The sequence below is a fragment of the Haliaeetus albicilla genome, chromosome 3 (assembly GCF_947461875.1).
Source record: "Haliaeetus albicilla chromosome 3, bHalAlb1.1, whole genome shotgun sequence".
Lineage (NCBI taxonomy): Eukaryota > Metazoa > Chordata > Aves > Accipitriformes > Accipitridae > Haliaeetus > Haliaeetus albicilla.
In genome coordinates, this window is record NC_091485.1 from 64,550,443 (window position 1) to 64,564,891 (window position 14,449).

At 36.9% G+C, this 14,449-nt stretch overlaps 1 protein-coding gene across 1 annotated transcript in view; it reads right to left on the bottom strand.

Moving 5' to 3' along the window:
* The window catches only part of ATAD2 (ATPase family AAA domain containing 2), a 39,522-nt gene that overhangs the window by 12,413 nt on the left and 12,660 nt on the right, over positions 1-14,449 (bottom strand). The window contains exons 7-19 of the mRNA XM_069779993.1: positions 13,914-14,027; positions 13,330-13,438; positions 12,225-12,344; positions 11,194-11,302; positions 10,855-10,970; positions 9,351-9,525; positions 8,622-8,710; positions 8,131-8,290; positions 6,605-6,695; positions 5,862-6,176; positions 4,497-4,623; positions 2,915-3,098; positions 1,182-1,367 (exon numbers count right to left, since the gene is read on the bottom strand). Coding sequence (XP_069636094.1) covers positions 1,182-1,367; positions 2,915-3,098; positions 4,497-4,623; positions 5,862-6,176; positions 6,605-6,695; positions 8,131-8,290; positions 8,622-8,710; positions 9,351-9,525; positions 10,855-10,970; positions 11,194-11,302; positions 12,225-12,344; positions 13,330-13,438; positions 13,914-14,027 — 1,895 coding nt within the window. The remainder of the gene's footprint in view (positions 1-1,181; positions 1,368-2,914; positions 3,099-4,496; positions 4,624-5,861; positions 6,177-6,604; positions 6,696-8,130; positions 8,291-8,621; positions 8,711-9,350; positions 9,526-10,854; positions 10,971-11,193; positions 11,303-12,224; positions 12,345-13,329; positions 13,439-13,913; positions 14,028-14,449) is intronic.

Below are 14,449 nucleotides of genomic sequence, written 5' to 3' on the forward strand. Positions count from 1 at the left end.
TGGACAAGACAAACTGTGAAAAGTTACCTTCTTGGCCTTAAAAGGCTAGATTTTCATAGGTTAGCATGGCAAATTAAAATACCTTCTCTAAGGAACACATCTAGAGTTAGAGCTCAATGAAGAGACCATATGACACACTGATGAAGTAAGTGGTGATGCTCACCACCTCCAAGACTGCTTATTTTGTATTTACCCTACTTGCTGTCCTTTAGTTTGAATCTTTATGGGAGCTATACAGGGGACAGGCAGGGTTCAGCAGACAATGGACGACTTTTTGGTAAGGTGGTGGCTTTGGTTTTGTGTTTTTTTTTTTTTAATTGAGGTGTCTGAAGTTGCATACTTTCAAGTTTTCCTCCATTTTTCAATCTCTACTACCAAAAAGTATAGAAGGAATTTCAATATTTATTTTAGACGGAATTTACTAACAGCATAAAAACTTCTGTAGAAAGTTAAGCCCTTTCAAAGCATTTGATAATAAACACGTCTAGGTAAGCCTTTCCCCTCCCCCTCAGTTAATTGAGACAAAATAATCAGAGCAGCATATTCACATTTTGAACACTGTCCTTTAATGCACACTCTCAGATGTCTAGAAAGCTAAGCATGCACTCCTGTTGAATTTTGCTAAGGAATGCAAATAAAAAATTTATTTCCAAGTTACTTAAACAGAAGTTGGAACTTAGCTTTCTAATTTGTAAAGCTTTCACCTATATGAAGAAAGAAATTGACATTTTTATTAACGAATTTACATTTGAAATTACATTCCGTCATTAACAGCATGACCACCGTACTTTTTCAGTAAAACTATCTTTCACTTTCTAGTAAAAATATCTTTTTCCCATTTACATTTCAAGCATTGTATATTCTTGACTAAGTACATACCTAACCATCTTGAAGTCACTGGAATTATTGTCTGAAGTAAATTTATACATTTGTCTAATAAACATGAGTGTGTGAGAAGAGAGAAAAAGTTGTGTCAATGTCAATCTCTTTACTCAGAAAACACTTTAGTCAAGTGCTTTCAGCATTGTTTTGTCTAAAAAAATTTTAAGAGACCTGGTTAGGCTGCCTGAGTAATAGCAGTATGAATTTGCTTAAGAGTGCACAGTACTCCACTGCTTAAAGGATTTATAAATTAACAAGAAATTGAATAAAAAAGTAAAAAAAAGTATCGACAGAAATACCTCTTTCGGGAGATCTGCGTGATGCACATCAGACGTTGCAAGCAGCAAAACCGGAGCAAATGTTGGAATGTTTTGCAGTAGCATTGTAAAAGTAGCTTTCAATGTAGTTCCAACAGCCTCCCACCACAAATGGATATGTGGGATATAAATTATACTTGGTGCTGTTCTTTGAGCTTCTCGCATCAACTGGTAAAATGAAAACTTGGATAAGAAAACTAAACCATGCAGAATAGGCTAATAACTAACTACGTATCAGTCAAACTATCTTACAAAATAGGAGTACATGAAGCCAAAATATCAAAACAAACCAACAAAAGAACAACTTCTTAACAGTAAGATAAAATTTTCACTTTGACTCAAATGGAGACATTGCTACATAGACAGAAACAGACCTGAATCTCTGCCTGATTTCAAAACTACTTAGGTGTAAGATAACTCCTAAACAGCCTCACAACTCAGCTGGTGTGTTGGTGTACCTGAAAAAACAAAACTAACCCTTCAGCAAGATGTATTAGTCTGGGTAAATTGCTACACGACTGCAACTACACCATTTTCAATTCAGAGAGGGCACATATCCAAGTCAGTCTGAAGCACAGTCTGAACAAAGAAAGACCTATGTGAAAAGATGAGGGCTGACATTGTAAAAGAAGTCTGGTTACAATTCATAATTTCAAGTACATTTTATAAGAAGTGACCAGTCTTTAGCCCGCCTGAGTAGCTAAATCACTCACAGCCTCTCATTACCAAATGATCCATCAGACCAGATTATGTGCTTTGGAAGACCACACACCATTGCCTACAGATGGTACCTCAGTCACAGAAGACAACATGCATCTAGCACATGAGGGAAGTGGCAACAGTTCTTTCACATGACAAATTTCTCTGTGCACCCCTTCAGATTATCAATATTCAGGGAGTTCCTGTCACAAGATGGGAAGCGCATGTGCTATATCCAGGCAGTGACTAGATGTGGTAGTTACATGACCGCAGATGCAAGCATCGCGTAACAAAAAAGGATTTGATCCTCTTACATGACAAATGAGTATCCAATCATGTAATGTGTCTGTCCTTACTTGTACAGCTCTCAAGTGCTGCTACTAAAGGTCAAAATATTTTAATACAGTGATGCCAAACAACGAAATGGATTTCCTGCCTAGAAGTAACAAGGAAAACAGCTTATACTTAATTTTCCTAGTTAGGAAAAACACACCAGTGTACAAATATAAGTGTTCCATGAATTTTAACGCTTTTACTGTATATACTGCAGCAGTACAAGCTGTATATGTATATGTAAAAAGAAACACTTCTTCTCCCCAAAACCTTGATTGCCTTGCAAATATAATAAAAAAGAAGGCTACAGAAAAGGCATGACGCAGTCAGGCTGATGCAAAGCCATCTACTGGGAGCACAAATTCTTAAGAAGCAATGAAAAAAACCTCCTGGATCCCACCAAGACCAGCAGGATTTCTTGCCATAAAGAAGAGTTCATTAGCAGCACCTCCCATCTTACTGAGCTGCTAGCAACATCTTCGCTGTTTAATTTGGAATGGAAAATATGGCCTTGTATAACATCCTTATTTGGTATCACTCGATCTAGAAAAGTGGATTTTCAGACAGAAGTAAACATAAGAGCACATTCAAACCAGGCCACCTCCATTAACAATGAATTTTGCTTACTTTACTAGTTTATATACAGTTCATGAATCCTATGAGATTAAAGAGAAAAAAGACACCTGTGCACATGTTTCTTCCGGTGACGTGACGCTAACAAACAAAACGGATAGGTCTAGTGTATAAACTGGAAACTTTTCCAGGGCATGTATTACTGCAGGTGCCAAATGAGAGGTTTGCCCGCATCCTGGCTCTCCAACTAGTAAGAACCGTGGCCTGCAAGATGTTGGCTGGTAATAAGCATTTCTAGAACAATAAGAAGAAAACAAGTTTAAAAATGTTAAGTGATGAATAGGCACACAGATGTTAAAGGTTTTTTTTCTATACACTTCTTTTTTTTTTTTTAATTGGTAAATACTCTCCATATTCCAGCAAATAATAAGCTGGTCTGTGATCAGGAAGACTATCAAAGCCCATTGTCTTACAAACTTGTACCATACCTCCTCTAAGAAATCCTGCCAATCCCCAGCATGTCTGCTATTCGTTTGGCTGGGTTAAGTAAGAGCTCTTAAATCCCACGGGGGACTGTCCAGCTAAATACACAACAACTGGTCAGTAACCTGATATGGGGGAGAATAGCAACTCTCTCTCTCAGCACACACCAGTCTGGATCTCTTCACCGCCCACACCAATTTTCAGTAGGTCTTAAGTTTAAGTAACGGTGAGATCTCTACATCTATCAAGTTTAGCTGAAATTTGGCCACAGTTCCTGAAGATGGTGGGAAGCAAGGAGTAGAACAATAATTCTAGAGAAAAAAATATTGTAGGCACTGAAATGCATTACCTGTTATCTGAAGAATTACACAATTGGATTGGTTAAATTACGGCAGTACACTAAATATGTATAATATTTATATTTATTTTATTCAGTCATTCTAATTGTTTCACTTTGAATTGTGTATTAATTTCCTAGGAATCTTGCTTTACTAGCATAAAACATATTTGTGAATAGCATTTGTTTTTTCCACCACAACACTGTTGTATCTTTACTGGGTGAAGTCAAAGATCCTAGAGACCTAACCAACCACAGCAGGTCAGAAGATTTTCTGGACAGCACAGCAATAGAAATTGAGAAAAATAACTGATGTAACAGTGACGACAATAATCTGTTTTTCAACCGTTGGCTTATACAACTTCCACATTAAAATGTCAAAAGATTAACATGAACTTAGTAGGTTAAAGGTACAAAATGCAGACATTGTTTAAGTTTTTCTCACAGTGTTTTAACACACCATTTCTCAATTTTGTAGCTGCTACATAATTCACTACTGGTTTAACACTCTTGGAAGGTAGAAGGGCATAAGATGGCTACACAAATCCATAGCATTTTTTTAGCTAAAAGGACAGACAGTACATTTCTTCAGTCTTGAGTCTGTCAAGGAATACCATGGATTAAATCACACGTTCTAATAGTCTGTGGACCACTTTGACTTAGGAAAAGAGGGCTGCACCATTCAGTTTGATGGGTTATGGCAGTGTACTCTCTTAGAACATTAATACTCAGCTGGATCTTCACACTTACTTCTTGCAAATACTGATCACCCCCCACACACACACTTCACTCCATCTACCACCCCTCATGCCAAAACTGTTTACAGACCCAGCCATCTTAAAAATGTAAACATAAAGGGGACAAACATTTACCTGCTAAAATCGAGGAATTTTTTCTTTTGTCTACCAGGCATTTTATCCGTTGGCTTGTCTTCAAAGATTGATAGTGATTCCTCATCACTGTCAATTGCATCTTTTCTTAAAATATGATTTAAACCGTCTGAAAGACAAGAGAGATTTGTTAACTTTCCTGAATAGTCTGTATCTTGCTCTTGCATTAACACAGTTTCTAAATCAGTGCTGGAAACCCCTTATCTTGTATTTCTTCATTTGAGGGCACACGCTGAATGCTATTTTCTGAAGAGTTCATCCTACCACAGACCTAAGGAGATTGCACAAGTCTCTACAAAGCTGTCTTAAGTCCCATGATTTGCATAAGGCATATCTCTCCATTGGTGAAAACTTGGGAGTTTTTTTTCCTTAGAATAAAGATGATTAGGAACAACTTCTGTAGTACGCAGACGCCTGAAAAACCCAGCAAGGCCATAGACTTCCATTTGTCTAGGACTAGTGAGAGTCAGAACATACAGACCAACACATCTTCTAAATAAGGCTCCTCAAAGATCACCAAAGGAGGAGATAATGGAAGGCAGACAACAGAGAGGGGATGCAATTACCAGTCTCCTAGCTTCTCTGCTTTTATTTTGCTGGTGGATTTCTGCCTCTATTTTACCAATGCAAATTCATCTCCCAGCTCTAGTCAGAGTAATACTAGTAGGATATTCTCAAGGGATTAGCATAATAACTAACCACAGATCTCCATTAATCAGGAGTGGAGTGAGTTTATCAACTTATTTGCTCTCACCAACTGACAGACTAAAGCTGATCAAGGCTGATGCAGTCAGGAGGGTAAGCTCACATATGCTATGCAAGCCAAGCCCCCAGGTATACACTACGAAAACATTCTGATCTCATGTGCAAGTGTACAGTGTGATGCACAAACATTTAAATTAAGAGACTATGGTTAAAAATCATGATAGCTAAAACAGTATTTAGCTTAAATCACTTATACTTGTATTGTGGTCCTGACATTCTTCAGATAGGAATTAGAAGCATTCATGTAAAAATGCCCTTCTCCCCTCATTTAAACATTTATTTTGAAGAGGTGCCTCATACATTAAACCTTAGATCCATCCCTACAAATGATAAATATGTTAGCTACTGCCAGAAACAGGGTGATGCAGTAGAGAATGCATAGTTCTCTACTTCGTATTGTGAGTCATTCACAGCTCCCATCCAGCACTTCAGTTTAGAATCCAGAATAAAAACGACGCATGACATTCCTGAAATAAAGGTGTGCACATGCGTATTGTAAAATTCTACTGTCATTACAGCTGAGAGGTTTGTGTATGTTTTTGCTTTGGCAGCATTTTTAAGAAATGGACGTTATCGTTATACCTTGCTGTTGGTCTTTCTTTAGTGCAAGCTCTGCATGGGGAAATACTCTCTGCAAGGCTTGTAAAATTCTTGCTAGTGTGTTTTCAAACAGTGGTTTTGAAATAGGTGACAGCGCTTGCCCAGGTGAAGCTACAGCCCTCTGTGAAGCTGGAACAGTCTTCTGCATGGCCGTGACAAAATCCTTTGCTGTTATTTTAATAGAAGCGACATCTAACTGCAGTTTCTCGCTACTTTTGTATATCTGAGGATAGCGGCGGCGCAAAGCACAGAGGGCAGCTTCAGCACATAAGGATTTAATATCAGCACCACAGTATCCTAGTAAACAAAACAAGAATCAAATGATATGTCAGTCTCAGATAAGTCAAGGCCAAGGTTTCCAAAGTGCAACACTGAAAGACTTTGTATGCAGCCAAAAAATAACAGATAAAGAGACTTTAAAGAGTTACTACACTGCAGAGAAGTTTTGTTACGTGGCTCGCAACCTGATATCCTGCACTTATGAAGCGGCCATCTAATCAAAACTTTGCTCCTGAGGAAGATGCCCAAAACCCATTCAATGTTCTGAGAGACAAAAAGAAAATTCTAAGAAAAGAAACATCAGAATTTGTTTGCTCCCAAGGCATGCCAGCTGCCTCACTGCCTCGGTCTGCGGCAAGGCACAAGAGCTTGGGTACTGCCTGGTACAAGTTCAGATTCCTTAGGACTCAATCACATGCAGTAACTCATTTTGTTTTCAAACTTACCAACACACTTTTCAGCTAGCTCTTCAAGAAACGTGTCCAATGGTTTAGGGGTCCAGTCTCTTGTGTGAATCTTGAAAATCTCTTTTCTAGCCTGGAAATAAAATGGTTGCATTTTAGTATGTACTAAGTTTTCTCTTCAAAAAACCGAAAACAACACAAACCCCCTCACATTAATACAAATACTTTTCTTATCTGCTAAACTTTTCAGTATTTTAAAGTTCACTTAATATGCTCTCTGCTTTTTCAAGCAGGAAATTTAATAATTCTCAATTTGTTACATTAAACTTTTTCTGGAGGCCTGCAGTGAAATAAAAGACATTTATAGCTTCCGTAAAAAGTAATTCTCCACAAGTATGAGACCTAATGATCGTGAGGAAAAAATTGTAGTAAAAAACATATCTGCAAATTGACATTTTTCATCAAAGAAAATTTTCTCAAATTTAGCAAAATTTCATGGTGACATTGTCATTAGTTCATCAAATTTGTTCTTCTGCCAGTTTGTTCAAGGAAAACAGTCCTAGCACTACATTTCAAATTGCTACAAAGAAGAACAGTAATTATGACTCAAACTACTGTCACTGATCCAGAAAATGTCAGATGTTGCCTGTCTCCATCTCTGATCTTAGCAAGACTTTCATTTAAGTATTTCCTGGTACACACATTAATTATGGCAGATTTCTAGAATTCTTCCACAGTTTCATGGCACCTCCTCTCTTGTTCCTGAAAGCAGGTAAAAACTGGAGACAACTGTTTGTTTAATACACTGTTCAGTGCACTTTTACTAGCCTTCAATCCAATAAGCATTTTATCCTTTTTCCAAAAAGTGCTAATAAAAGAAGTATCAGTGATAGCCAGAGAAAAAACACAAAACCACCTGTGAAGCATACTTCACATCTTTAGCGAACTCCCTATTAATAAGCACCAGTAAGAATGTCAGATCTCAAAATACTTAGAGGTGTCTCCCAGGATACCCAGCCTGGGAACAATCCAACACAGGTACATCCACTATCCATTCATAAACCAAGAACAGAGAGCAAGAGCACTCCAGGGTGAAAGTGCCTAAGTGGATTAAATAAATAAGCAAAAATGAACCACTTTGGGAATGAAAAATTTTAATTTGCTCTAGCACCAGCCTTGATAATTTTTTGTTAGCAAAAAGGAATTCTTATGTCCATACCAGTTCTTTCATTTTCAAGATGAGATAGCAGTAATTTATAGTCAATTCATACACTCATTCTTTCTTAAACATTTCAGTGACTAGCAGCATCCCATCTTCTTGGCTGGTCACAGTGAAACCAAAACTAATTATAGAACTAACTACTTGTTGAAGTCATCTTACTCACACATATTCAGTACCAGCTCTGCCCTCCACAGTACAACACAGTCTCTCCAGATATCCCTCTTTTGTCCAAGTTGTACAATACTGGTTTCGACTTTAACTGCTCCATGATACTGCATTGTTACATAGTTCTGTTATAAAGATGGACTTTGCCACATTAGCATTAAGGTTGAGTTTAAGTTCTGACCTCTTTATTTGGCAAGCTGAAGAGGAACTCTCGATCAAAGCGTCCAGGTCTTCGTAAAGCAGGATCTATGGAATCCAGTCTGTTGGTGGCTCCGATTACCACAATCTCTCCTCTGCTGTCTAAGCCATCCAGAAGTGCCAGAAGTGTTGATACAATAGAGCTAACAGAAAAATGGTTTAGTAAATTTTGTTACGTTCTACATGACCTTCTCCAATAATCACTCAAAAAGGACAAGCTTTTAATTGATGAGATGCTGATTAGTGAAAGACTCATTTTAAGACATAAAAAAATAGATAAGGTAACACAGGCCTTGTGCTGATATCAAGCTTAGTGAATTGTTTTCAATTACTGTTTAAAAATCATCTGAAATTTAGTAGCATTGAATTACTAGTTTTCAGGATAAATGAACGTGTCACATAATGTTAAATAGGCTGTGGTTGTCTTTTCACAAAGATCAAGCAGCTTCTATGTAGGTATAAAAAATGTACTACCTATGAATTTGGTCTTGTTTACTGGACCGTACAGGAGCAAGACCATCTATCTCATCAAAGAAAATAATTGAAGGTCGCATCTGGTAGGCCTAGAATGAAAACACAGGAATATTGATGTAAGTAAAACAGCACTATTTTAAGGAGAAAATGCATGAAAAATGGTATGGCTGGAAAGTCACTGAAACTAGATTTTTCAGACTAGCATCAGGGATCTCTACTAATTGATCTAATGGAGTAAGTGGCACAAGTAATGGAAGACAGCAGCCTATGTCAACCCACTGAGACTGGGTGACAGGAAACAAATCATAGCAGTAGTTTTTACAGCTATTTGGCAACCACCGAGAACAGAGCCAGGACTTAATTCAATTACAGATTCTGGAAGCAAGCTTCTGTTATGAATTTAAATGACCATGCTTTCAGCCTCCATCAGTTTCCCTCTGATCTAAAGACACCATCTCTGGCCTCTTGAAACCTTTTTTGTGGCTTCTTTTTTTTGAGGAAGGGAGCAGGGATTTGCTTTGTGAGGTTTTCTCATTTGTTTTATTAATCTTTCACAATACATCTCAACATTCAAGCCCCTAAAAAACCCACTAAAAAAGGAAACACTAACCATCCCATTTCAGTGGAAGGAACTGACAAAACATGAAAAGGAGCAAGGTCTTAAAAATACTGACCACAGAAAATTACAGTTACAACTCAGACACAACACATGGCACACTTCAGCCTTACCTGATCAAACAGTAAACGAAGCTGTCGTTCAGATTCCCCCACCCATTTACTCAGGCAGTCAGCACCTTTTCTCATAAAAAAGGCTATTCTCCTGTCACCTTGGCTACATTCATTAGCAAGTGCACGAGCAACCAGTGTCTTTCCAGTCCCTGGTGGACCATAGAATAGACAGCCTCTGCAATTAAAAAAAAAAAAAAAAAAAAAAAAAAAAAAAAAAAAAAAAAAATCACATAAGAAAAAAACATCCTGGAAAAGTACCTATTATAACCCCCATCCCTAAAACACACAATTCTTCTCTCCTAAACAAAACACTTCATGTATAAGCAACGGTAACAGCTGAAGTGTGAGAAAAGTCAAAACAGATGAAAATTTTGTGTTCCTACACAATTCCACAAGGCAACAAATGAAACGAATAAAGAGGATAACGCAGATGTACAAAACCTTGAGAAAAGATCATAGAAGGACACTTCCAAAACTGCCAACAAACTAACAGCGGTGGCTACAGCACAGTGGAGCCAAACAAGAACAAACTTCAGCACAGAATCTGAGACTGAGCTAACTTATAAATCACCAGTTCATTTTTCAATGATGCACTGCATATTCATTCTTGTTTTCACAAAAGGCAACATTTGATAGTGAAGCATTTCATTCTCCCTTAAAAAGCTTTAAGTTACTGCATTTGGTCTCCCAGACCATCCACTGCTGATGTTAAATGAGGAGAAAGTCTAAAGCTGGGAGGGTATTTTGCACTTCCAGGTAAATACAGCCTTCAACTAGAAAAGCTAATACACTGCTGTTTCAAAAAGAAGTTCAATGAATAAAGAAGCAAAACACTGAAAGATTTTCTTTTCATTATTTGTAATACTTTTAAAGTTACTGAAAGCAAAGAATATAAAGTCATATTTCAATATACCATGACTGAGTTTTGCTGACCAAGAACATATAAAGCTAACAATTAACTCTCTAATAATTTCATTTAATAACACAGAACTAATTTAGCTGTGTTAGACGTGGACAGATTCTTATTTTAGCCCAAGTACAACAAACACTGCAAGGTTCTAGTTGCAAGGCCTATCAATTGTAAAATTGATACATGAGCACCTGGGGGTGGGGGTAGGTGGGAGAGAGTCAGTGGGAGAGACAACTGGACTTCCAAGCAACAAATTAAATTTGAATACCAGTAGATAATTCCTTCCTGCTTATAAACCAACCAAGCTGACTTGTACACAAAACTCAAAACAAAAACACCCCAACCCCACCTTTTAAAGGCAAGACACTTTTAAAGTATATTCTCACAACACAATAAATCTTTAAACCTACATATATTCTGAATTCTATCCAAGATTTTGACATTGAAAATTTAAGAAATTGCTTTTTACTACTGCTAAAAACCCCATCAACACTGCTGAAAATTTTGAAGAATGGAAACATATTGATATCTCAGTTGAATATTCTCCTGAAAATAGGTGAATTAGAATTTATAGTTTTAAACAGTGTCTGTTACCTTGGAGGTTGGATTTTGAATCTGTCAAAGACTTCTGGGTAAAGCAGTGGAAAAACAACCATCTCTTTTAAAGCAGAAATGTGGTCAGAAAGACCACCCACACCATCAAATCGTACCTAAAGATAAATTCAACAGAACATATTTTACATGTTAAAGAAAGCTGCAATCTCGGTAAGGTTCCATCAGAAATTATATGCCAGCACAAAGGAAACATTCTGCGCAATTCTCAGATTGCTTGAGAGAAAACTGTAAACCAAGGTAGTTGTAGATGGCACATTACTGAAAGCTTCTATAAACACTGGAAACATCTCACTGACACAATGAACTAAAAATACTTACCGAACAATCTATTTGCATTGGATCAACATCAGCCAGACTTGCTCCAATTTTCATTCGATCCTTGTGAATTCCCTTTAAGTCATCTTTCCGAAAGTTTAGTGGAAGACACCTGATTTGAATTAAGGAGAAAGAGAAAGGTAATTTCTAACTTCAGATGCAGATTTTTGCTTTTATAACAATGGCAAGTGAATGCGGAAGACCTTATAAATAAGCATAAACTTCCTAAATAGTTAAATATTCATTCAAATTGTTTTATACTTAATGGCCACAAGTAAATAAAGGAAAATGGTCACTCCAGACATTAAACTGAGTTAATTATTTTAAGAACTCTTAGCACTTACGAATATCCATACCAGTCAACACAGCACATACATGAATGCAAGTTATTCCATATGTGGAGACCAGGAACTGACCTTGATTTGTGTGATGGAAGAACGCCCCCCCCCCCCCCCCCAAACACACTGGCATCTTTCAAGGATTTTTGCTTCTACATTCAAAAAGTTACAGCCCAAGGAGATACTTATTTCAGTGTGGATTAACATTATAAAGGCAGCCCACCACTGCTGGTCCTTCCTGAGGACTTTGGGATGTGTGTTCCAGAAGACACACATCTGAAAGACATTGGGCTGAAAACTTATTTGTTAGATTGTTAGTAAAAATAGTGTTTCTAGAACATTTGTTAAGTAACAAAACTTCTGTCATTTCCTCTATTTATAACATTTTCTGTTATGGTGGTTTTCTTTCTGAATAAACTACTGTAAAGCAGAGCAGCAGTAGAATTTTACATTAAAAGATTACATAAAAGTGTTCCTCCCCGCACTCCTGCCTAGAAATCAAATTGCTTATTAAAAATCAATTCTAAAAATCCAATTTTAGGGAGTCCAGCTACAGTTGTCAGTATCAGCAGATATGATTAAATATTGCCACAATTTAGAAAGTCTACAAGATGAAGAGGATAACACTTCATGGTTAGGCAGATGCAAACTCCTCCCAAGTAGATCCTCCCTCCCCTATTCTCCAATTTCATTAACCTTCTTAAATTTCTGTTACGGCTGTGCTCCCTACGCCTCTCAAAATGCTCTTCATCATCAGATGAGGATGGTGAGGAAGAAGAGGATGTGGAATCACTGTTGTGGGCTGCCTGCTTCCGTCTGCAAACATTTAAACAAACAAGTAAAAAAAATGAAGTACACACTAAGTAATATAAAAATTTAAGTGAATTCTGTCTCAGAATTTACCCTAAGATCCAGTAAGGTTCCAGATCATTGTACTCCTTATGAATCCGATTTCAAAGTACATTACATGATTTTCCTTGTGACAGTAAAATTTAATTCTTCTTAGGAAGGTAAAATGTTTAACTATTTTGCAAGAAATTTCATAAACAAATTACTCATTTTGTCCAATCTCTCTCTCTCACACACACACAAATCGAGTTTCACTTAGCATTATGTATCCACTCTGTGAAATATAAACCTTTTTAGCTTATTTAAAAATTTGCTTAAAAAAATCCTTCCTTCCCTGTCTGCTTTCAAGGATGCTAAACAAAGTGCTCACATCTAGCAAGAGACGACATTCTCCATGCTCTAACTGCTTACAGGATCCAAAACCCCTTTGTCATTGCTATTGCAATTTATAATTTATGATTTCATTTAGCATTTTTCTCGTTTAAGCAGAGTTTCATACAGAAACATTAACTGATTCCAAAGAGAAACCAGAATCAGTATTTGAGATTAAAAAAAAAAAATCCATTAAAACTTCAACACAGGCTCTCCCTCTAATTATATTATCTTCAGTTTTAAGAAAGTAATTTGTATCCTTCAAGATTAAGAAGTCTAAGATTTTCAGAGGGAGATTCTGGCTTCAATTCCAGAACAAAAGAATTTCCGTTATACAATCTCAGCCACAACCTCTGTAATCACCTTATCAGTAACTACAAATACTTTTTAAAAAAGTCTAATGGCTAAAAAGAAGTATAGCCTCCCCCAATATTTGTTTTCTTTATACCCTCAGACCACCACAGCAATAATCATACTATTAATCTGTAATTACCACCAATCCAAAAACCCTTGAAAGCATTATTCAGTAATGTGACTGACAGCACTACTGATAAATAAGAACTGTCACTCATACACCAACCTGTTAGTTCTTTTGCAGCAAGAGTCTTGTGACTGACTATTTCTAAATGAGTATCTCTGTCTGACAGGTGAAGACCGGCCCGAAAAATAAATCTTACGTTGTCTTGGTTCTGTTGAAAGCAAAGAATTTAGAATAATTTTACAAACAAGTTGAAGAGAAAGCAGGATAGTGAAAGAGGTGGAAAATGTGATGTGTTTCACCCATCTCTAATTTCAGGGGAAGTTTCAAGTGATTGGGGGGCGATTTTTTTTTTTTTTTAAATCAGTGCACAGTAAAAGTGAAAAAACACACACCTGCTTTTTAAGGAGAATTGAAAACCACAAGAGTAAGATTGTCAATTCTGTTTAATTACTATTCTTTCAAGGATACATAGATCATTATTTTACAAAAAAACAACAATAAGTATGCCAAATGGCAAAGAAATATAACATGCACAGGATATATGCATTTAATAAAATTTATTTGCAGAATGAAGGGAAGAAATTTAAATAGAAGTTGAGTGTGTGTATATATTTTCATTCAAAAAAAAATCTCACTTATATGCAAGAAATTAGCTCTTGAGAGAAACTGTGCACATAACCTACTTTCCAACGGAGCCTGATAGCGCTCAACAGTTTTCCTCTGCCGAAAGTCATAACGCTTTCGAGTGTCTTCACCATCCTCATCTTCTTTCTCTTCACTTTCTCCTGAGGAAACCACTGTACATAGACATAGCATTCAACTGTTTAAGTACGGTTGCAAATTATATTAAATTCAAAATGCACTACACAGGTGCCTATAGGTTTTACTATTACCTTCTTGTTAATGACACAATAGATCTGAAAACCTGCAAAACCTTAAGACCAATTTATGCAAGACACATTCCAGAAATTATAAAACACAGAGGAGCATACATATAGATATTATTCTGTCCTCGCTGAAATTGCTGGATGACTTCTCATCGGTCTTAGTAACAACAATTCTGTCATCTTGCTTAGTTAAGATGCGGCTCCTACCAAAACCACTATTTTCAGAAAGAGAAAGGTTCCTCATGTTATTTCTCACTAAGTACAGGGATGACAGGTCCTAATTAGAGGCCCGGATGGCAGGACAGCAGCTTCCACTGACGACCTGCTAAACA